Source organism: Mesoplodon bidens (genome assembly GCF_964165515.1).
Source record: "Mesoplodon bidens genome assembly, chromosome: 9".
Lineage (NCBI taxonomy): Eukaryota > Metazoa > Chordata > Mammalia > Artiodactyla > Ziphiidae > Mesoplodon > Mesoplodon bidens.
Window position 1 is genome coordinate 103,806,496 of NC_138166.1, and position 23,129 is coordinate 103,829,624.

Genomic DNA, 23,129 nt, shown 5'->3' on the forward strand with positions numbered 1-23,129 from the left:
GGCCAGTCCAGGCAGGAGGCGGCTCACTCACATCTCTGTCCCCTTTTACTTCCCAGGCTGGATGTGAAAACCCCAGTATCTCCCTGCACGTCATTGGCCTAAGTGGACCCACGCACGACCTGGAGATGATGCCGCCTGACGATCCACGGATGAGGTTTGCACCCTTTCCTCAATTATGTTAAGACGATAATAATGAAACCATTGTCCATTTACATGGTCTCTTTAGGCTCAGATTTATTTTCCTGCTAATCTAAACATCCAAGAAAAAGGTACATTTTCTAAAATTTTCCTTACTGGTTTATGATTTGGTTTTTCTGGGAAAGGAACACCAGTCAAACCAATGCTACTATTTCTTGCCTTATGTCAGGCCCAGATTCTCCTCCCTGGAGGCTGGGCTTCGGAGGCGGTGGGGGGCAGGTAGGACTGGTCCACCACCCACGTCCAGAGGGAGCACATGGCCTGGCACGTGGCAGACTTTGGAGGGCATCCCTCGGATGAACAGCTGCAGTCTTTCCAAGAAAACCCATGTAATCGGACCTCTTGTGAATGGCGCCCCATTTTCAGAGCATTATTTTAGAGCGTTAGTGTCTTTTGCCAGCTCCAGGAGCTGAGAGGTGAATCCTGTTCCAATAAACCAAATCTCCCAGTTGGTATAACAACCGTGTAGTTGGTGGAACATGTTGACAAAGGCAACTCTCCTGTTATTAAGGGCTGTAGGTGGATTTTATTTCCTAATCAAAAGAACTGAGTAAAATCTATCTTTGTGAAGGGGTCTGAATATCAATTTCATCCTGTCCCAAAGTTCAAGCAGTCTGGGGACTGGTTATACTTCCAGAGTCCACTTATATCAGCGTTAAACCTCGCTCTGTTGAGAATATTGATGGGAGACTCAGAAGGAGAAGGGAATGGCACCAGAATCCACCCGTTTATAGATCTGCAAGTCTATACGTGGGCCCAGTTAAGTTGAGAATGATCCCTTCTGAGGGTCAGCAAATATCCAGCCCACATTTTGCCATGACTCCAGCCTGAGTCTTCACTATTCAGTTACAAAGCTCTACATTATTAGTAGCTTCTGGCAGCTTCCGGAAGGGCAGGAGCCGTGGCCTCAGCCACTCTTACTCCTCCACAGGCCCAGCTCAGGGCGAGGCACACGGGCACTTGGATCCACTGGTCCGTGATGGCGTGGACTCCTCCTGTGGTGGCTTCCACCGCTGTCCTTGGCAGGACCCGTCTGCCTGGGGGCTCTGCAGGGTTCCGCCGAGGTTCTTTCAGCTCTTCTGTCTCCAGTGATGTGTAAAATGCTGTGAGGTCCTCAGGTGGACAGACCAAGCCCAGGGCTGCCCACTGCCTCTCGCTCCCCGCCCTGGAGCGGCCTTCCTTCTCATGCAGCTGGACCCAAGGCCTGACTCTCCACGGCCCCTCCTAGGGGAGTAGGTCCTTAGTGTGCACTGGTCGGGGCGTCGAATCAATTTGTCTGATGATGTTCTTGCTGGGATAGAAGAAACGTTGCGATTATTGCTTTGTCTTCTCTGCCGAAGACCCAGGAATTTCATTGTTTTCTTCCAGCTCCATCCGTGCCAAGCCTCCTGGGGCCTGGTCCAGCAAACTCTCTGAATTAATATGGAAAGTCACCTGGAAAATTTAAGCCATCTGTTTGAGTTAATTGAAAATCTCGTTTAGTCCATTTGGTGATGCTGTTTCCGCAGGCTTGATTAGCTTCAAGGACAATGAAAAATTCACCTCCGTCAGGGCTGTTGAGACGCGGGCCTCAGGTTTTTTGCTTCTCCAGTTTCCTAAGCTAAACGTGGTGATGCTTTTCCTATGCAGTGTAAATCGCAGAATCTTAATGTCACGCTTTCTCATCTCCTTCTCTGTCACAGCCTTGGGATTTTTCAAAGTGAGCGCAGATCTGTCAGAGATCATGCAGTCAACGTGAGCAGCCATTTATCGAGTGTTGATTATTTGCGTCCGTTAGACTGAGAGTTTAGCATGAATGAAACACGGAGGTTACGATGTAGGGGAAGGATAGGCCTTGAATGAATGGTTATAAGCAAGTGAAGGATTGCAGGCTTGAGAAGGGGCATGTCGAGTGGGGGGCCTGGAAGAGGAGGCCCCCCAAGTCTGAGGCTTTCTTGCCCCTGCCCTGCCGATATTTGGGGCCAGGGGAATCCTTTGCTATGGGGGCTGCCCTCTGCATCGTGGGGACCTCAGCCACATCCTTGCCTTCCCCCAGTGGATGCCGCGTGATGGTCAGAGATGCCCCAGACTGAGAACCACTGGTTCTCAGTCGCAAGCCGGCTGTCTGGGTCCAGATCCCAGTTCTGTGCTCTTGGGCAAGTTACTCTTCGCCTGCTCCATTCTGTTTCCTCAGCTGCAACATGGGGATGAATATTAGTAATAAAAAGGTTTGCTCTTGTGGGTGACTATGAATATTAGATAAGTCACGCAGCACAGGGCTGTCATCCCATCTCAAGGCTGTAAACCCTGCCTGTAGGCCGACAACACTGCCCTTTGGAACTCAGCCCTGCCCTGCCTGCCCTTGGAACTTCAGGTCCATTTCTAACTGCCGGCCCAACATCTCCCTTAAACTGGCCAGGTTGTGATTCTCAGGCAAAGTAAATGAGCGTGTGTTGAAGATTTTATTTAACTCATTAATTGATAAGGGAACCAGTGTAGTGTTAGAACCAGTCCAAAAGGCATTTGATAAGCTAGGTGTATGTGGACAGTTTGACAAAGAGATGTAAGGCTAAGTTTTGGGGTTACAGATACCCCGGGGCCCTAAACTGTAACCTTGGGGGTATCTGACCCACCAAACAAAAATCCATGGAGACGTCTGCCCCAACAGGGGTGTGCAGGCCATCGCAAGCCAAGCCCGGCGTTGCATGGGAAGATACGCGGCCATCTCGTTTGCCCTTTGCAGGTTTCAGAGAAATTCTCTGTCTCTAAATGGCAACCCAAAGTGAACTCAGTGAAAACGGAATTCCGCGTTCCCCCTGGAAACCTGCTCTGGGCAGCCTTCCCGTCTCTGCTCAGGGCAGCGACCTTCTGGCACTCAGGCCTCTGACTTCGCTGTGTGTCTTTCACAGGGTATTTCTCCCATGTAGCAGCATCCAATGGTGGCTCCCCTGTCCCGTCTCCCCTTCCGCCCCCCAGGGCCTCTCCTGAACCGCGTCAGATCGCTGCGCCCTCCACTCAGAACTCCCTGCGCTTTCCCGTTTTCTCCGGGGTAAAAGCCCAACTTCCTACAGTGGCCTAAAAGCCCCAAATGCCCTGCTAGCCTCTATTCCACCTCCCCCCACCCTCCTCAAGTCTGCAGGGCTCACCCCTTATCCGGGCGTGGCCGGGGCCTGGCTCTGCCACAAAGCTCCTCCACACAGCTGGCCCGCAGGTGCTCTAGGTCCTGGCCAGCACCCTCCCCGCCCCACTCTAGTTTTCTTCACAGAAGGAATCCCAGCAGGATGTTCCCCACACTTTATTCCTGTGTCCCTTCCCCGCCCATCACCTAGAACATAAAACTCCATGAGGCAGGGATTTTGCCTGTTTTGCGCAAAGCCCGATCTCCAGTTCCGGAGCAGGGCCTGGCGTGTAGTACAAGCTTGGTAAACCTTTGCTGAATGGGCAAATTAAGTTTAAAATTAGCCAGTAAAGGGCTTCCCTGGTGGCGCAGTGGTTGAGAGTCCACCTGCTGATGCGGGGGACGAGGGTTCGTGCCCCGGTCCAGGAAGATCCCACATGCCGCGGAGCGGCTGGGCCCATGAGCCATGGCCGCTGAGCCTGCGCATCCGGAGCCTGTGCTCCGCAACGGGAGAGGCCACAACAGTGAGAGGCCCGTGTACCGCAAAAAAAAAAATTAGCCAGTAAAATCCTGTTTCATTGGAGCCACATTATTATGATGGTTTCCGTGTGCTTGTACATTGGATGTCTTAAGCTGAGTGCAGTTTAGGGGATCCTTTCTAATTACAGGAAGATGATCTGACCTGTGACAAATCTGTCCTGTACACTATGTAAATGGCTAACACGTCAGTTGCAAACCAACTGACTGTACAGATCTTAGTGCTGGTGCTGAAATCTCTTCAGAACAGTCGTCATGATCTCAGAGTTTGTTTCAAAATGTGCAAGCATCAAGTGTCAGTAAAACTGAAGGTGAAACACCAATGAATGTTGAGTTCTTATGCTTCAGGTGTACTTCCTTTTTAGAGTTTTTGGTTCTCTGCTACTTTTACTTTACTATTTCATTTAAATTTCCTACACGTGAACTTTGTGCAATTGAAATAAAACTGCAGTATACACACGTTAAAAACAAACAAACAAACAAAACAAACATCCTATTTCAGTAGGATTCTTGAAGATATGGATCTCTTTGGTTATCCTGGTACTTTTCTAAGAACCAAAACTTTAAAAATATTTAGCCATTGCTGACATCTTGCTGTCTCATACAGGATGCCGTAGGGGAGGCCACACTTTACCCATCCTGGTTTTTCAGCTGGGACTCTCACAACAAGACAGATTAACAAGAGGAAAAAAAACCCAGTTCATTCACGCGTGCGGTGCACATCACCTGGAAAAAATCTCAACAAAAAACAGCTCAAAGCATCGATTTACAACTACAGCTTTTACAGCATCTTCAACCAGGAACAATAAATTCATAGAGAATTAACAGGACAAGGAAAGCAGGTTTAGGGTTCCAGGGGCGGCAGCCGTGGGAAGGTAAATAAACCAGAGGACCTAGTGGAGGAAGGTGTACTTGCAGGTTCCGCGGTGCATCTCTGGGCCGATAAGAATCTGTCTCCAGGAAAAGGAGACTATTTCCTGCCTTCAGGCAGAAAGGGGGGAGATTTTTGGGTTTGCTTCTTCCTAATTGCCTTCAGCTCAAAATAATTTTCATGTCAAAAAGGCATATTCGGGGTGACGTATTCTGGTTTCCTTCAACACTAAAGGAACTAACCTAGAAAAGGTAAAAATAAGACACTTACTTTGTGGAGGGATGGAAAAAGGAAGGAGACCTAAATAATGTCCTCAAAGATCTAGGCAGGGACAAACAAAGAAATATGTAACAGTAAAAACGTAAGTGCCACAAAATAGGCGTCAGTTCTTTTCAGAATTTTGCTGAAGGGGTGAGAAATCCAGGGAGGAGGGTCAGGGGGAGGAGGAGGGCTTAGAGGCCCAGGCAGGATTTGGCCGCACTGGGACATGGCTAGAGGGATATTCCAGGACCCTGGAGGGTGCAAGGTGGTTCCTGGGTTGGGGGGTGAGGCCCAGTTGTGGTTGTGGGTTGAATTATAAAACTGTGTGTGATCCCAGGGCTATTTACATTCTCCTTTTCTCCTTGCAAAGTGGGCGTCTCTGTTTGCTGGCTTGCTCCCACCCTTGTCCTTCCCTTTGCCCTGCCCTCGGGAGCAAGGGCGTGGCTGTCCTGTCCCCTGGGCTGGTGGCTGTGTCCCCTGGGGGCCTCACACAGTCGGTCCCACCTTCTCCCATTCCACAGAGTCGGGGGCGAGGACCCCGAGGTTAAGGGATGGGTCTGAATCCACACAGAGCCTGAGGGGGGTCCTGAACTCAAGCCAGGTGGGGTCACCCCTCCCTCCCTGCACAGCCTCCACGGAAAGATGCAGAGAGTTCTGGAAGGCCAGGGGTCACTTTTGGCAGGCTGGTCAGAGCCATCGAGAGGAAGAAGTCAGACGTTTCCTCTGTCAGCCGTCTCACCTTTATGGCATTCAGTTCCCGTCCTCTGTTGTTTGCTTGTCAACCAGCCTGAGCTCCCCTCCAAGAGTTCTCAGGGGAAGATGAAGACCGGGTCCCAAATCCTTGCCCTGGGAAACTCCTACTGGCATCGGCACATGCCAGGTGGTGGGTTAGGCCCGTGATGGCCCCTCCGCCTGTGGCTCGAGTCCAGGTACCGCGGCGCCTCGTGATCAGTGGTCGTGTGCAGCGTGGCGGGAGCATGGGTGGCGAGTGCCAGGGAGGGCGTCACACGCAGCCCCGCCACTCACGATGCCAGAGCAGAGCTGAGGCCACCTGGGAGAAGGGTTCCACCAAAGAGAACTAAGTACGGTGACCCCAGTGGCACTGGGCCGAGGGGACGGGGGTGACGCCTCCCAAGCCTCTCCAGGAGGCGCAAGCACAGCTCCTCCTGTGGGTGGAAGAATCTAAGTGGAAAGCATTATGCCCGCGGGTCCTGCAGTGTTTACCATTTCACGGAGAAGCCCAGCTGCACTGATAAAAACAAAAGCAGTTGTTTTTTGCTGATTTCTTCGGGCCTCTGCGGAGCTGCTGAGCTGGGTGTTGAATTAAGATGCAGCAGATCCCCAGCAGGATCATGCTGAAGACGTGTTGCACTACGCTGATGTGTGTTTCTATTCTCCTACAAACACCCCGTCAGATGCAGTCCAGCCGCCGGCCCGGGGTGCCCGTCCTGACTGCCTGGCAGCATCAGGTCGTCAGGGGGTCGTTCACAGAACCTGAGAAGGGAAGCGGGCGATGTGTCCCCGATGCTTCCGGGCTAGCGACGGCCTCTCCCCACCCACCACCCCTCACTTTTATTTTATTTCACTTCCGTGTATTCACTTTACTCTCCAGCACCAAGATCTAGATGTGCCCTGTTCAGGGCACACCTTCCTTGGTCAGTGCAAGAGCTCTAGTGTATTTGTGCTTTTCAACTTCATTCTCTACCCTCATGCTCCCCCACCTCTTAGGCACCGATTTAAAATGTGTTTGAGCAGCCTTTTCCCCATCAGTGATTGTAAAATGTACTGTTGCGTGTGTGTGCGCACTTAACTTTACACACATGGCACTGTGATACAGACACACAAACATAGATGTGTGTGCACATCTGTGTGGATCTGTTGCCTCTTTTTTCACCCGGGACTCTGTAAAGACCTAACGCATCAATGTGTGTGTGTGCAGCTCGCTGCTTCTAACTGTGCACATTCCCAGGAAGCTTGCCCTCTCAGGGGCACCGCTGCCTCCAGGCTCCTCGTACAAGTGCATTGCCCGTGATGCACCGCCTTCTGACCTCGAGAGGAAAGGCAGCTTCTGTCTGCCCAATCTGTAGGAAGTATGGACTCCCTGAGAGACTGGTATATTGGATCCAGTGCAAGCCTTTATTCAGGATTAGGGGCAAGACAGAGGTCATCAGAGCAATGGAAACATCACAGAAAAACAGGGTCTTCATTCCTAATGACCTGAGCCCCACCCCCGTCAACAATTAACCACCATCTCCATTCTCACAACCACTACCATCACTACCACCACCACCATCATCACCACCACCACCATAACCTCCACCACCACCATCACCACCATCACCATCACCTCCTCCACCACCATCACAGTCACCACCATCATCATCACCATCATTATCATCACCACCACCATTGCCACCATCACCACCACCTCCATCACCACGACAACCGCCGTCACCACCACCTGACTTGCCCATCGTTGCTTTTTTAATTAGGTATAGAACCAAGGCTTGAACTCAAGATTCTGGACACCTAACCCACCACTCATATCATTGTTCAAGAGTTTTCAGATCTACTGTGTTTCACTTTGTGCTTAAACTTTCAGGTGGCCCAAAGATAGAAGACAATTTCTATAAGTCTCTCCTTCCTAGTTTCCTCCATCAGGGGTGTGGCCTGGGTTTGGGGTTTTTTAGAAGCTCCTCAGGTGATTCAGAAATATGGCCAATGTGGAAAAGCCCTTCTCGAGAGCAGTAGTTTTCATCTGGGATAGAAGGAATGTCTCATTTTCAATTTTTTTTTGAGTTTTATTTTTTATTTTATTTATTTTGTTTTTTTTAACATCTTTATTGGAGTATAATTGCTTTACAATGGTGTGTCAGTTTCTGCTTTATAACAAAGTGAATCAGTTATACATATACATATGTCCCCATATCTCTTCCCTCTTGCATCTCCCTCCCTCGCACTCTCCCTGTCCCACCCCTCTAGATGGTCACAAAGCACCCAGTTGATCTCCCTGTGCTATGCGGCTGCTTCCCGCTAGCTATCTGTTTTACATTTGGTAGTGTATATACGTCCATGCCACTCTCTTACTTTGTCCCAGCTTACCCTTACCCTTCCCCGTATCCTCAAGTCCTTTCTCTAGTAGGTCTGCATCTTTATTCCCATCTTGCCCCTAGGTTCTTCTGATGATTTTCTTTCTTTCTTTCTTTCTTTTTTAGATTCCATATATATGTGTTAGCATACAGTATTTGTTTTTCTCTTTCTGACTTACTTGACTCTGTATGACAGTCTCTAGGTCCATCCACCTCACTACAGATAACTCAGTTTCATTCCTTTTTATGGCTGAGTAATATTCCATTGTATATATGTGCCATATCTTCTTTATCCATTCTTCTTTTGAAGGACACTTAGGTTGCTTCCATGTCCTGGCTATTGTAAATAGAGCTGCAATGAACATTTTGATACGTGACTCTTTTTGAATTATGGTTTTCTCAGGGTATATGCCCAGTAGTGGGATTGCTGGGTCGTATGGTAGTTCTATTTTTAGTTTTTTAAGGAACGTCCATACTGTTCTCCATAGTGGCTGTATCAATTTACATTCCCACCAACAGTGCACGAGTGTTCCCTTTTCTCCACACCCTCTCCAGCATCTATTATTTGTAGATTTTTTTTTTTTTTTGCGGTACGTGGGCCTCTCACCGCTGTGGCTTCTCCAGTTGCGGAGCACAGGCTCCAGACGCGCAGGCTCAGCAGACATGGCTCATGGGCCCAGCCACTCCACGGCATGTGGGATCCTCCTGGACGGGGGCATGAACCCGCGTCCCCTGAATCGGCAGGCAGACTCTCAGCCACTGCGCCACCAGGGAAGCCCTGTAGATTCTTTGATGATGGCCATTCTGACCGGTGTGAGATGATACCTCATTGTAGTTTTGATTTGCATTTCTCTAATGATTAGTGATGTTGAGCATCCTTTCATGTGTTTGTTGGCAATCTGTATATCTTCCTTGGAGAAATGTCTATTTCGGTCTTCTGCCCATTTTTGGATTGGGTTTTTTTATGATACTGGGCTGCGTGAGTTGCTTGTATGTTTTGGAGATTAATCCTTTGTCAGTTGCTTCATTTGCTAACGTTTTCTCCCATTCTGAGGGTTGTCTTTTGGTCTTGTTTATGGTTTCCTTTGCTGTGCAAAAGCTTTGAAGTTTCACTAGGTCCCATTTGTTTATTTTTGTTTTTATTTCCATTTCTCTAGGAGGTGGGTCCAAAGGGATCTTGCTGTGATTTATGTCATAGAGTGTTTTGCCTATGTTTTCCTCTAAGAGTTTGATAGTGTATGGCCTTACATTTAGGTCTTTAATCCATTTTGAGTTTATTTTTGTGTATAGTGTTAGGGAGTGTTCTAATTTCATTCTTTTACTGTTCAGTTTTCCCAGCACCACTTATTGAAGAGGCTATCGTTTCTCCACTGTATATTCTTGCCTCCTTTATCAAAGATTAGGTGACCATATGTGCGTAGGTTTATCTCTGGGCTTTCTATCCTGTTCCACTGATCTATATTTCTGTTTTTCTGCCAGTACCATACTGTCTTGATTACTGTAGCTTTGTAGTATAGTCTGAAGTCAGGGAGCCTGATTCCACCAGCTCCATTTTTCTTTCTCAAGATTGCTTTGGCTATTCGGGGTCTTTTGTGTTTCCATACAAATTGTGAAATTTTTTATTCTAGTTCTGTGAAAAATACTAGTGATAGTTCGACAGGGATGGCATTGAATCTGTATATTGCTTTGGGTAGTAGGGTCATTTTCACAATGTTGATTCTTCCAATCCAAAAACATGGTATATCTCTCCATCTATTTGTATCATCTTTAACTTCTTTCATCAGTGTCTTATAATTTTCTGCATACAGTTCTTTTGTTTCCTTAGGTAGGTTTATTCCCAGATATTTTATTCTTTCTGTCGCAGTGGTAAATAGGAGTGGGTTTTTTGTTGTTGTTGTTGGGTTTTTTTTGCCGTACGCGGGCCTCACTGCTGTGGCCGCTCCCATTGCGAAGTACAGGCTCCGGACCCGCAGGCTCAGTGGCCATGGCCCGCGGGCCCAGCCGCTCCGCAGCATGTGGAATTTTCCCGGACCGGGGCACGAACCCATGTCCCCTGCATCGGCAGGTGGACTCTCAACCACTGCGCCACCAGGGAAGCCCAGGAGTGTTTTCTTAATTTCACTTTCAGATTTTTCATCATTGGTGTATAGGAATGCAAGAAATTTCTGTGCATTAATTTTGAATCCTGCTACTTAACCAAATTCATTGATTAGCTCTAGTAGTTTTCTGGTAGCATCTTTAGGATTCTCTATGTATAGTATCGTGTCATCTGCAAACAGTGACAGCTTTACTACTTGTTTTCTGATTTGGATTCCTTTTATTTCTTTTTCTTCTCTGATTGCTGTGGCTAAAACTTCCAAAACAGTGTTGAGTAATAGTGGTGAGAGTGGGCAACCATGTCTTGTTCCTGATCTTAGTGGAAATGGTTTCAGTTTTTCACCATTGAGAAGGAGGTTGGCTGTGGGTTTGTCATATATGGCCTTTATTATGTTGAGGAAACTTCCCTCTATGCCTACTTTCTGCAGGGTTTTTATCATAAATGGGTGTTGAATTTTGTTGAAAGCTTTCTCTGCATCTATTAAGATGATCGTATGGTTTTTCTCCTTCGATTTGTTAGTATGGTGTGTCATGTTGATTGATTTGCGTATGTTTAAGAATCCTTGCATTCCTGGGATAAACCCCACTTGATCATACTGTATGATCCTTTCAATGTGCTGTTGGATTCTGTTTGCTAGTATTTTGTTGAGGATTTTTGCATCTATGTTCATCAGTGATATTGGCCTGTACTTTTCTTTCTTTGTGACATCTTTGTCTGGTTTTGGTATCAGAGTGATGGTGGCCTCAAACAATGAGTTTGGGAGTGTTCCTCCCTCTGCTATATTTTGGAACAGTTTGAGAAGGATAGGTGTTAGCTCTTCTCTAAATGTTTGATAGAATTCACCTGTGAAGCCATCTGGTCCTGGGCTTTTGTTTGTTGGAAGATTTTTAATCACAGTTTCAATTTCAGTGCTTGTGATTGGTCTGTTCATATTATCTATTTCTTCCTGGTTCAGTCTCAGAAGGTTGTGCATTTCTAATAATTTGTCCGTTTCTTCCAGGTTGTCCATTTTATTGGCATAGAGTTGCTTGTAGTAATCTCTCATGATCCTTTGTATTTCTGCAGTGTCAGTTATTACTTCTTCTTTTTCATTTCTAATTCTATTGATTTGAATACTCTCCCCTTTTTTCTTGATGAGTCTGGCTAATGGTTTATCAATTTTGTTTATCTTCTCAAAGAACCAGCTTTTAGTTTTATTGATCTTTGCTATCATTTCCTTCATTTCTTTTTCATTTATTTCTTATCTGATCTTTATGATTTCTTTCCTTCTGCTAACTTTGGGGTTTTTTTGTTCTTTCTCTAATTGCTGTAGGTATAAGGTTAGGTTGTTTATTTGAGATGTTTCTTGTTTCTTAAGGTAGGCTTGTATAGCTATAAACTTCCCTCTTAGTACTGCTTTTGCTGCATCCCGTAAGTTTTGGGTAGCTGTGTTTTCACTGTCATTTGTTTCTAGGTATTTTTTGATTTCCTCTTTGATTTCTTCAGTGATCTCTTGGTTATTAAGTAGTGTGTTGTTTAGCCTCCATGTGTTTGTATTTCTTACAGATTTTTTCCTGTAATTGATATCTACTCTCATAGCGTTGTGGTCGGAAAAGATACTTGGTATGATTTCCATTTTCTTAAATTTACAAGGCTTGATTTGTGACCCAAGATATGATCTATCTTGGAGAATGTTCCATGAGCACTTGAGAAGAATGTGTATTCTGTTGTTTTTGGATGGAATGTCCTATAAATATCAATTAAGTCCATCTTGTTTAATGTATCATTTAAAGCTTGTGTTTCCTTATTTATTTTCATTTTGGATGATCTGTCCACTGGTGAAAGTGGGGTGTTAAGTTAAAGTCCCCTACTATGATTGTGTTACTGTCGATTTCCCCTTTTATGGCTGTTAGTATTTGCCTTATGTATCCTATGTTGGGTGCATAAACATTTCCAATTGTTACATCTTCTTGGATTGATCCCTTGATCATTATATAGTGTCCTTCTTTGTCTCTTGTAATAGTCTTTGTTTTAAAGTCTGTTTTGTCTGATAAAAGAATTGCTACTCCAGCTTTCTTTTGATTTCCATTTGCATTGAGTATCTTTTTCCATCCCCTCACTTTCAGTCTGTATCTGTCCCTAGGTCTGAAGTGGGTCTCTTGTAGACAGCATATATACAGGTCTTGTTTTTGTATCCAGTCAGCCAGTCTATGTCTTTTGGTTGGAGCATTTAATCCATTTACATTTAGGTAATTATCCATATGTATGTTCCTATTCCCATTTTCTTAATTGTTTTGTGTTTATTATTGTAGGTCTTTTCCTTCTCTTGTGTTTCCTGCCTAGAGAAGTTCCTTTAGCATTTGTTGTAAAGCTGATTTGGTGGTGCTGAATTCTCTTAGCTTTTGCTTGTCTGTAAAGCTTTTAATTTCTCTGTCAAATCTGAATGAGATCCTTGCTGGGTAAAGTAAACTTGGTTGTAGGTTTTTCTCCTTCATCACTTTAAATATGTCCTGCCACTCCCTTCTGGCTTGCAGAGTTTCTGCTGAAAGATCAGCTGTTAACCTTATGGGGATTCCCTTGTGTGTTACTTGTTGTTTTTCCCTTGCTGCTTTCAATATTTGTTCTTTGTATTTAATTTTTGATAGTTTGATTAATATTTGTCTTGGCGTGTTTTTCCTTGGATTTATCCTGTATGGGACTCTCTGTGCTTCCTGGACTTGATTAACTATTTCCTTTCCCATATTAGGGAAGTTTTCAACTATAATCTCTTCAAATATTTTCTCAGTCCCTTTCTTTTTCTCTTCTTCTTCTGGGACCCCTATATTTCGAATGTTGGTGCATTTAATGTTGTCCCAGAGGTCTCTAAGTCTATCCTCAGTTCTTTTCATTCTTTCTTCTTTATTTTGCTCTGCAGTAGTTATTTCCACTATTTTATCTTCCAGGTCACTTATCTGTTCTTCTGCCTCAGTTATTCTGCTATTGATCCCTTCTAGAGTATTTTTAATTTCATTTATTTTGGTGTTCATCACTGTTTGTTTGCTCTTTAGTTCTTCTAGGTCATTGTTAAACGTTTCTTGTATTTCCTCCATTCTATTTCCAAGATTTTGTATCATCTTTACTATCATTATTCTGAATTCTTTTTCAGGTAGACTGCCTATTTCCCCTTCATTTGTTAGGTCTGGTGGGTTTTTGTCTTGCTCCTTCATCTGCTGTGTGTTTCTCTGTCTTCTCATTTTGCTTATCTTACTGTGTTTGGGGTCTCCTTTTCGTAGGCTGCTGGTTCGTAGTTTCCATTGTTTTTGGTGTCTGTCCCCAGTGGCTAAGTTTGGTTTGGTGGGTTGTGTAGGCTTCCTGGTGGAGGGGACTAGTGCCTGTGTTCTGGTGGATGAGGCTGGATCTTGTCTTTCTGGTGGGCAGGTCCACGTCTGGTGGTGTGTTTTGGGGTGTCTGTGGCCTTATTATGATTTTAGGCAGCCTCTCTGCTAATGGGTGGGGCTGTGTTCCTGTCTTGCTAGTTGTTTGGCATAGGGTGTCCAGCACTGTAGCTTGCTGGTCTTTGAGTGGAGCTGGGTCTTGGCGTTGAGATGGAGACCTCTGGGAGATTTTTGCCATTTGATATTATGTAGAGCTGGGAGGTCTCTTGGTGACCAGTGTCCTGAACTTGGCTCCTCCACCTCTGTGGCACAGCAGTGACTCCTGGCTGGAGAACCAAGAGCCTGTCCTCCACACGGCTCAGAATAAAAGGGAGGAAAAAAAGAAAGAAAGAAAGAAGATGATAAAATAAAATAAAGTTATTAAAATAAAAAATAATTATTAAGAAAAAAAATTTTAAGTAATTAAAAAAGGGGACAGACAGAACACTGGGACAAATGGTGAAAGCAAAGCTATACAGACAAAATCTCACACAGAAGCATACACGTACACACTGACAAAAAGAGGAAAAGGGGAAAAAACTCATAAATCTTGCTCTCAAAGTCCACCTCCTCAATTTGGGATGGTTCGTTGTCTATTCAGGTATTCCACAGATGCAGGGTACATCAAGTTGATTGCGGAGCTTTAATCCGCTGCTTCTGAGGCTGCTGGGAGAGATTCCCCTTTGTCTTCTTTGTTCGCACAGCTCCCGGGGCTCAGCTTTGGATTCGGCCCCGCCTCTGCGTGTAGGTCGCCGGAGGACGTCTGTTGTTCGCTCAGACAGGACGGGGTTAAAGGAGCCGCTGATTCGGGCGCTCTGGCTCCCTCAGGCCGCGGGGGAGGGAGGGGCACGGAGGCGGGGCGAGCGTGCGTCGGCGGAGGCCGGCGTGACGTTGCGTCAGCACGAGGCGCGCCCGTGCGTTCTCCCGGGGATGTTGTCTGTGGAGCCCGGGACCGTGGCGGTGGCGGGCAGCACAGGCTCCCGGGAGGGGAGGTGTGGAGAGTGACCGGCGCTCGCACACGGGCTTCTTGGTGGCGGCAGCAGCAGCCCCAGCGTCCCACGCCCGTCTCTGGGGTCCGCGCTTTCAGGCGCGCCTCGCGCCCGTCTCTGGAGCCTCCTTTCAGCAGCGCTCTGAATCCCCTCTCCTCGCGCACCAGGAAACAAAGAGGGAAGGAAAAGTCTCTTGCCTCTTCGGCAGCTCCAGACTTTTCCCCGGACTCCCTCCCGGCCGGCCGTGGCGCACTAACCCCCTTCAGGCTGTGTTCACGCCGCCAGCGCGCTCTGACTGAAGCCCGAGCCTCAGCTCCCAGCCCCGCCCGCCCGGGCGGGTGAGCAGACAAGCCTCTCGGGCTGGTGAGTGGCGGTCGGCACCGGTCCTCTGTGCGGGAATCTCTCTGCTTGGCCCTCCGTACCCCTGTGGCTGCGGTCTCCTCCGCGGCTCCGAAGCTTTCCCCCTCTGCCACCCGCAGTCTCCGCCCGCGAAGGGGCTTCTAGTGTGTGGAAACTCATTTTCAAATTAAAGATACTGTCCCCCACCTCCATCCCTGAATCTGCCATCCTACTAACATATTTCTAATCTAGCCTTTTGTCTTTATATTAAAGTCTGTGGGAAGATACTTGTTTTATCTGAATTTGATTTCCAGATTTATTTGAAAGTGTTTGAGGGATGAATTACAAATGCATAAATGATCTCTAATACCCACAGAGCTAGACCTCGCTCTGTTATTACCTCATGTGTTAAAGTAATGACCTGGGTACCGAAATACTCAAATAAGTTCTTCTTAGGAAGCAGTTGAAGGGGATTGGCTCAACCAGACAGCTTTTGTGTTGACGGTATCAGATCAGGGTGTGCTTTTTATTATCCATGAGGGCAAGAAGCTCTTTGTGGTGAGGGCAGAAACATGGAAGCTCCAGTCTGGAGAAATGCCGGATCTTTATTCTATTGATGCATTGAAAAGGGGATTCTCAGTGTTACTGTTGATCACAGGTTTCCATGTTCTCATCAGTCAAAATGTCCAGTGCTTCAGAAGCCTGGAAATCTGATCTTGGATGTCCAGATAAACAACTTTCTGGTGAAGAACACATGTTCTGCATTGTTGTGGTCTGTGTTTGAAGGGGCAGCTAGATTGTCCTGAAGACACTGTCACTAGATATGCAAGGAATGATTAGTGTTCGGCAGACTTACACAGAGCAGGAGACATCAGAAAAATAATCCGAGCCTCTGCCTTCCCGTCCCCGTACGTAAGAGCCCTCCATTGGCCAGCAAGCTCTATCAGCCAGCAGAACTGTGTTGACATTCGAAGATGTCAGCAACACACCGGACAGGATTTTCAGGCCCTGTCACAAGGCTGGGTGAGCCAGATGACAGCAAACTCAGAGGGCGTAGTGACAGGTACAGGTTTTCCCCATGGGCCGCAGTTGGCAAATCCACACAGAGTGGATGGCAGCTGCAGGAGAGTGGGATTTGGCAAATTCGCCTGCCGCCTTGTTTTGAAATGTGTCAGCCTGCACTGAGGCATGAACGAGTGGGGTTCACACCTGCCCCCCGAGCAGGCCAGTCCCTCACGCCCACCCTCCAAAGAGCTGCCTGTTGCTGGGCCTCTGGGGCTGGAAGGGCTCTGAAAGCTGCCCTTATTTCCTTTCCATTTCCTCTACAATGTACAGAGGAGGCGAGAGGACCCCCAGAAGGCAGGTGACTTGCTCAGAATCATGCTGATTCTTCACGGGCCAGGCCTGGAATCCGGGTTTCCAAATCTGGTGTCCTTTGGGGTACCATTTGTTTCTGCTCTGCCTGTTCAAGCTCTCCTAGCTCCCAGGATCTCTGTAAGCAGACCCTTTGCCACCACCGACTGTGTCCACTTGTACCTCATTCTCAGAACTAGTGCTCTGAGCTAGACATTCCGAAGAGGAACGGGATACAGTCCCACCCCTAAAGACTGATGAGTGGATGGAAGACAGCTTTCTTCACCCTTGGCAGGTGGGGTCTCCTAGGGACTGAGTTCTTCCCATCCCTACTGCTGGGCTTTTGGATAAATCTTTTCTCCCCTCTCCCCAGGGTCTGATTACAAGTCAGAGAATAGCTGTGTCACTGGGTCTTTTGAGCTGAATTACAAATGGTCTCTAGTGGACCCGTCCCTTCTCCTGGGTCTTCTGTCTTAGCCTGAAATATTCAGAGCGCCGCCCGACATGGTTCTTTCCTTCCCAGTGGGTCATGCGTCTGTGACAGCTACTCGTAGGGATCCCTGCACACACAGAGGCGGCCGCCCCCCCGGTTGTCATTTGAGGGGCAAAAGCCCACGTGCTGTCTAAAGCACTGACTATCAGGGCTGACGGCCCTTCACCTGGGAGCATCAACATACTGAAGTGTGACTGTGTCCAAAAACAGTCTGGACTTTGCTAGGCAGAGGACTCAGAGGAAGGCCCACTGTGATGGGGAGGACACTCCGATCTCGGAAATCTGTGAGCATCTCACAGTCAAACAGGAGCAGGTTTTCTTTTACAGGGTAAAGAAGGAGGGTCACAGGGCTGGGCTGAACCTCGGGAGGGGAAGCAGGACAAGCGGGGGAAATGACCAGTGGGGCGGTGCAGGGAAGCGTCCCCCTGTGGTCAGCTGGTCCCCAGGAGAAGCTGTAGGGGCGCAGTCCATGTTCGGGGGGTGCGCTTGCTCAGGCTTGGTGTGAGCAGAGCTCAGGGACCTGAAGGGAGTAGGGGGGCCTGGCAGGTCTGGCCCGGGGCGGGCAGCGGGCAAAGGAGCCCTCGGTTGGCTGTGTGACGAGGATGGGCACTGCAGGGGCGGGTCTGAGATGGGGCAGTGGGCCTGGGGGAGGTGATCGTCCTGTAGCCAGCACAGGGCGAGGGTGGAGGTGGTGGGATCTGAGGGGAGGGACGTGGATAAGGTATGCGTTGCAGAGAGAAGCCGAGTGGCTCTCCACGTGGGGCTTGACGGCAGGCCTCGCAGAGTTCAGTGTAGCCCCGCCGCAGGCACCCTCGTGAGAAAGTGGTGTCGTGGAGAGAGTGCCTGGCGGGGCCGGCCAGCCCTGCAGAGGACTGGGCGCCCGCCTGACCTGCCTACGCCCAGAGGCCACTCCTCAGGTTCCTGGTCTGCAAAAGGATCCTTGGCATCTCAGGACCCTTCTGGCTCGGAGTCCATCAGGGCTCAGGATGTTACCTGGGCATGTGGACACCTCAGCTGTTGCTTGCACCTCAAGTGAAGCACTCCGGGCAAGGACAGCTGTGGTCAGAGGGCTGCTGTGGCCTCTATCTCTGTACTGTCAGTGTCCCAGCAGGAAACGAAGGGATTCATTCCCACCGCATCTAACCAAGGCTCTGTGCAGAAAGGGTGTCGGGGAGGAAGCCCAGCAGGCACTGCAGTGCCTGGGTCCCTGCTCCTGTCCCAGGTCGGGAGGGGCAAGGGAAGCAGGAGCGCCCGGATCTCAGGGACACACAGCCCCGTGGGGCAGGCCGACAGTAGCGGCTGGACTGTGTACAGGAAGCAGTGGAATCAGTACCCGCCCTCCCTTTCTCCCAGGCTTTGAGCTCCTGCTGGTGCGTCCACGGGGCAGCCGGAGCCCCGTGAAGCCACCTGTGCAGGTGAGCCCGCCCCTCCCCAGCACAGAACAGGGTGGGAGAGATGCAGGGGGCCTGTAGAGGCACAAGGATGGCATCCAGCATCTCCCCAAGTGGCACTGGGAGTCTCGGTGCCCAGCAGGTGCTTAATTTATATTCTACTGAGTGGACAGGTCAGGTATGTGGGTGGGTGGATGGATGGAGGATGGATGGAGGGAGGGACAGACCGGTGAACAAAGAGGTGGGTGGATGCTGAGTGTGTGGAAACGACAGGCTGGAGAAGGGGTGCCTTGAGATGTATCTACACTTCTCCAGTTCAGAGGATTCCCTTCACATTCGAAGCATGTAAACTGCTGAGTAAGGCCTCCACAGTCCCTTGAACGCCACCCCCTCTCATTCCTCATCCCGACATCTGGCTCTGCGTGGTAGCCTCACCTCAGACAGAAGGGAAAGGTCACGTGGCCTCTTCCTACGTTGAAAGTGAAATTATGGAAATATACATCAAATAGTGACTTGTTTTACAGTCACACCATTCCTGTATTTTGCAAAGTGCAATCTGCCTGCAGATATTTTTGTACAATTATGTGGCTGCTCCGAGTGCATCTCAGGTGTGGAGCTGTACACTTGATCCCAGCAGCATTTGGTATTTGGTGTCATTTCAGTTTGTTCAACGATGGCTTCTATTAAAGAACATCTTTTTTTTTTTAATTTCCCTCTCAAAGTATTTTTCTGCTCCAGCTTAATCCATGGAATAAACGTCACTGGAAAATGCCAGCGTTAATCGCGGGCTCTTTTTTTCACTAGATAAGCAGGCCTTTCGCTCCCTTGCCCTTTATTGCCACACAACTGTTAGAACCTTTGCCAGAATTTGGAAAACCAAGAAGTGACGGCACATTAATCCCTGCGAGAGAAGCAGTGCTCTATTAATATTTTATGGCACTTTTTTCTAGAAACACACACTTGTTCTTTATTTGCTTTTTTGTTTTTTAATAAGTCATCTTCCCAGCACCATTTATTAAGTCTTCCTTTCCCCAATGATTTGGGTTGACACTTTTATTAAATATTAAATTCTTTTATTCATTTATTTTTTTTTTAATTTTTTAGTTCTTTAAAACATCTTTATTAGACTATAATTCCTTTACAATGGTGTGTCAGTTTCTGCTTTATAACAAAGTGAATCAGTTATACATATAAATATGTCCCCATATCTCTTCCCTCCTGCATCTCCGTCCCTCCCACCCTCCCTATCCCACCCCTCTAGGTGGTCACAAAGCACAAAGCTGATCTCTCTCTGTGCTATGCGGCTGCTTCCCACTAGCTATCTATTTTACATTTGGTAGTGTATATATGTCCATGCCATTCTCTCACTTTGTCCCAGCTTACCCTTCCCCCTCCCCGTATCCTCAAGTCCATTCTCTAGCAGGTCTGCATCTTTATTCCCGTCTTGTTTGCCCCTAGGTTCTTCTGACCATTTTCTTTTTTTTTTTTTTTAGATTCCATATATATGTGTTAGCATACGGTATTTGTTTTTCTCTTTCTGACTTACTTGACTCTGTATGACAGTCTCTAGGTCCATCCACCTCACTACAGATAACTCAGTTTCGTTCCTTTTTATGGCTGAGTAATATTCCATTGTATATATGTGCCACATCTTCTTTATCCATTCCTCTGTTGATGGACGCTTAGGTTGCTTGCATGTCCTGGCTATTGTAAATAGAGCTGCAGTGAACATTTTGGTACATGACTCTTTTTGAATTATGGTTTTCTCAGGGTATATGCCCAGTAGTGGGATTGCTGGGTTGTATGGTAGTTCTATTTTTAGTTTTAAGGAATTCCATACTGTTCTCCATAGTGGCTGTATCAATTTACATTCCCACCAACAGTGCAAGAGGGTTCCCTTTTTTCCACACCCTCTCCAGCATTTATTGTTTCTAGATTTTTTGATCATGGCCATTCTGACCGGTGTGAGATGATACCTCATTGTAGTTTTGATTTGCATTTCTCTAATGATTAATGAGCACTCTTTCATGTGTTTGTTAGCAATCTGTATATCTTCTCTGGAGAAATGTCTATTTAGGTCTTCTGCCCATTTTTGGATTGGGTTTTTTGTTTTTTTGATATTGAGCTGCATGAGTTGCTTGTATGTTTTGGAGATTAACCCTTTGTCAGTTGCTTCATTTGCAAATATTTTCTCCCATTCTGAGGGTTGTCTTTTGGTCTTGTTTATGGTTTCCTTTGCTGTGCAAAAGCTTTTAAGTTTCATTAGGTCCCATTTGTTTATTTTTGTTTTTATTTGCATTTCTCTAGGAAGTGGGTCAAAAAGGATCTTGCTGTGATTTACGTCATAGAGTGTTCTGCCTATGTTTTCCACTAAGAGTTTGATGGTGTCTGGCATTACATTTAGGTCTTTAATCCATTTTGAGTTTATTTTTGTGTATGGTGTTACAGAGTGTTCTAATCTCATACTTTTACATGTAGCTGTCCAGTTTTCCCAGCACCACTTATTGAAGAGGCTGTCTTTTCTCCACTGTATATTCTTGCCTCCTTTATCAAAGATAAGATGACCATATGTGCATGGGTGTATCTCTGGGTTTTCTATCCTGTTCCATTGATCTATATCTCTGTTTTTGTGCCAGTACCATACTGTCTTGATTACTGTAGCTTTGTAGTATAGTCTGAAGTCACGGAGCCTGATTCCTCCAGCTCCGTTTTTTTTTCTCAAGATTGCTTTGGCTATTCGAGGTCTTTTGTGTTTCCATAGAAATTGTGAAATTTTTTATTCTAGTTCTGTGAAAAATGCCAGTGGTAGTTTGATAGGGATTGCATTGAACCTGTAGATTGCTTTGGGTAGTAGAGTCATTTTCACAATGTTGATTCACTCTTCCAATCCAAGAACATGGTATATCTCTCCATCTATTTGTATCATATTTAATTTCTTTCATCAGTGTCTTAAAATTTTCTGCATACAGGTCCTTTGTTTCCTTAGGTAGGTTTATTCCTAGATATTTTATTCTTTCTGTTGCAGTGATAAATGGGAGTGTTTTCTTAATTTCTTTTCAGATTTTTCATCATTAGTGTATAAGAATGCTGGAGATTTCTGTGCATTAATTCTGTATCCTGCTACTTTACCAAATTCATTGATTAGCTCTAGTAGTTTCCTGGTAACATCTTTAGGATTCTCTATGTATAGTATCATGTCATCTGCAAACAGTGACAGCTTTACTTCTTCTTATCCGATTTGGATTCCTTTTATTTATTTTTCTTCTTTGATTGCTGTGGCTAAAACTTCCAAAACTATGTTGAATAAGAGTGGTGAGAGTGGACAACCTTGTCTTGTTCCTGATCTTAGTGTAAATGGTTGCAGTTTTTCACCATTGAGGACAATGTTGGCTGTGGGTTTGTCATATATGGCCTTTATTATGTTGAGGAAACTTCCCTCTATGCCTACTTTCTGCAGGGTTTTTATCATAAATGGGTGTTGAATTTTCTTGAAAGCTTTTTCTGCATCTATTGAGATGATCATATGGTTTTTCTCCTTCGATTTGTTAATATGGTATATCACGTTGATTGATTTGCGTATATTGAAGAATCCTTGCATTCCTGGGATAAACCCCACTTGATCATACTGTATGATCCTTTTAATGTGCTGCTGGATTCCGTTTGCTAGTATTTTGTTGAGGATTTTTGCATCTATGTTCATCAGTGATATTGGTCTGTAGTTTTCCTTTTTTCTTACATCTTTGTCTGGTTTTGGTATCAGGGTGATGGTGGCCTCGTAGAATGAGTTTGGAAATGTTCCTCCCTCTGCTATATTTTGGAACAGTTTGAGAAGGATAGGTGTTAGCTCTTCTCTAAATGTTTGATAGAATTTGCCTGTGAAGCCATCTGGTCCTGGGCTTTTGTTTGTTGGAAGAGTTTTAATCACAGTTTCAATTTCAGTGCTTGTGATTGGTCTGTTCATATTTTCTACTTCTTCCTGGTTCAGTCTTGGAAGGTTGTGCATTTCTAAGAGTTTGTCCATTTCTTCCAGGTTGTCCATTTTATTGGCATATAGTTGCTTGTAGTAATCTCTCATGATCTTTTGTATTTCTGCAGCATCAGTTGTTACTTCTCCTTTTTCATTTCTAATTCTATTGATTTGAGTCTTCTCCCTTTTTTCTTGATGAGTCTGGCTAATGGTTTATCAATTTTGTTTATCTTAAGAAACAGCTTTTAGTTTTATTGATCTTTGCTATCGTTTCCTTCATTTCTTTTTCATTTATTTCTGATCTGATCTTTATGATTTCTTTCCTTCTGCTATCTTAAATTCTTATATAAACTTTTCTGTTTTCATGTAAACCATTGTGATTTAAGGCTGTCCATCACTTGTAGATCTACTGATTGTTACACCAGTAAAAAGTCTATACTGTATCATTAGCAGCTTTTGGTATAAATCCCCTCTCATTAATCTTCCTTTTAAAATCATCTTGGCCATTTTTGAACATTTCTCCTTATATGTGAACTGTAGAATTATTTTATTAGAAGCGCCCCTCTCAGAAAAGAAGCTCATTGGTCTTTCTGTTAGAATTAAATTCATTCTTTTAAAAAATATTAAGTATTTACCACATGTGAAGCATTAGACAAGGTGCTGAAGAAATAGAAAGGAATGAAGTGGGTTCAGTCTCTACCCGCATGAAGGTTAAATCTAATCAATTCAGGTCTCCGAAAACTGATGATTATTTTGAAAGTTTCTCATGTTTAGTTTCCTGTTCCAGACATGTAGCATGTTTGTGTTCCTGTATCTTAAATGTTCTCTTTGTTTCATCATTTGTGATGGGTGCTACCTTTGTTTTTATTTGTTTGTTTTTTGTTTTAAGAAAAAATCTTTTTTTTCTAATTTATTTAAATTGTATTTTTTTGGCCGTGTTGGGTCTTCATTGCTGTGCATGAGCTTTCTCTAGTTGCGGCGCGTGGGGGCTACTCTTTGTTGTGGTGCACGGGCTTCTCATTGTGGTGGCTTCTCTTGTTGAGGAGCATGGGCT

The 23,129-nt window shown here is 46.0% G+C and overlaps 1 protein-coding gene across 5 annotated transcripts in view; it reads left to right on the plus strand.

Annotated features, from left to right (window-relative positions):
- Positions 1–23,129, plus strand: part of DPP6 (dipeptidyl peptidase like 6) — a gene marked incomplete at both ends in the record, with an annotated part of 1,069,187 nt that overhangs the window by 947,557 nt on the left and 98,501 nt on the right. For all 5 annotated transcript variants that reach the window (XM_081243456.1, XM_081243458.1, XM_081243455.1 and 2 more), the window contains one exon: positions 57–154. In XM_081243456.1, the coding sequence (XP_081099582.1) occupies positions 57–154 (98 nt within the window). The remainder of the gene's footprint in view (positions 1–56; positions 155–23,129) is intronic.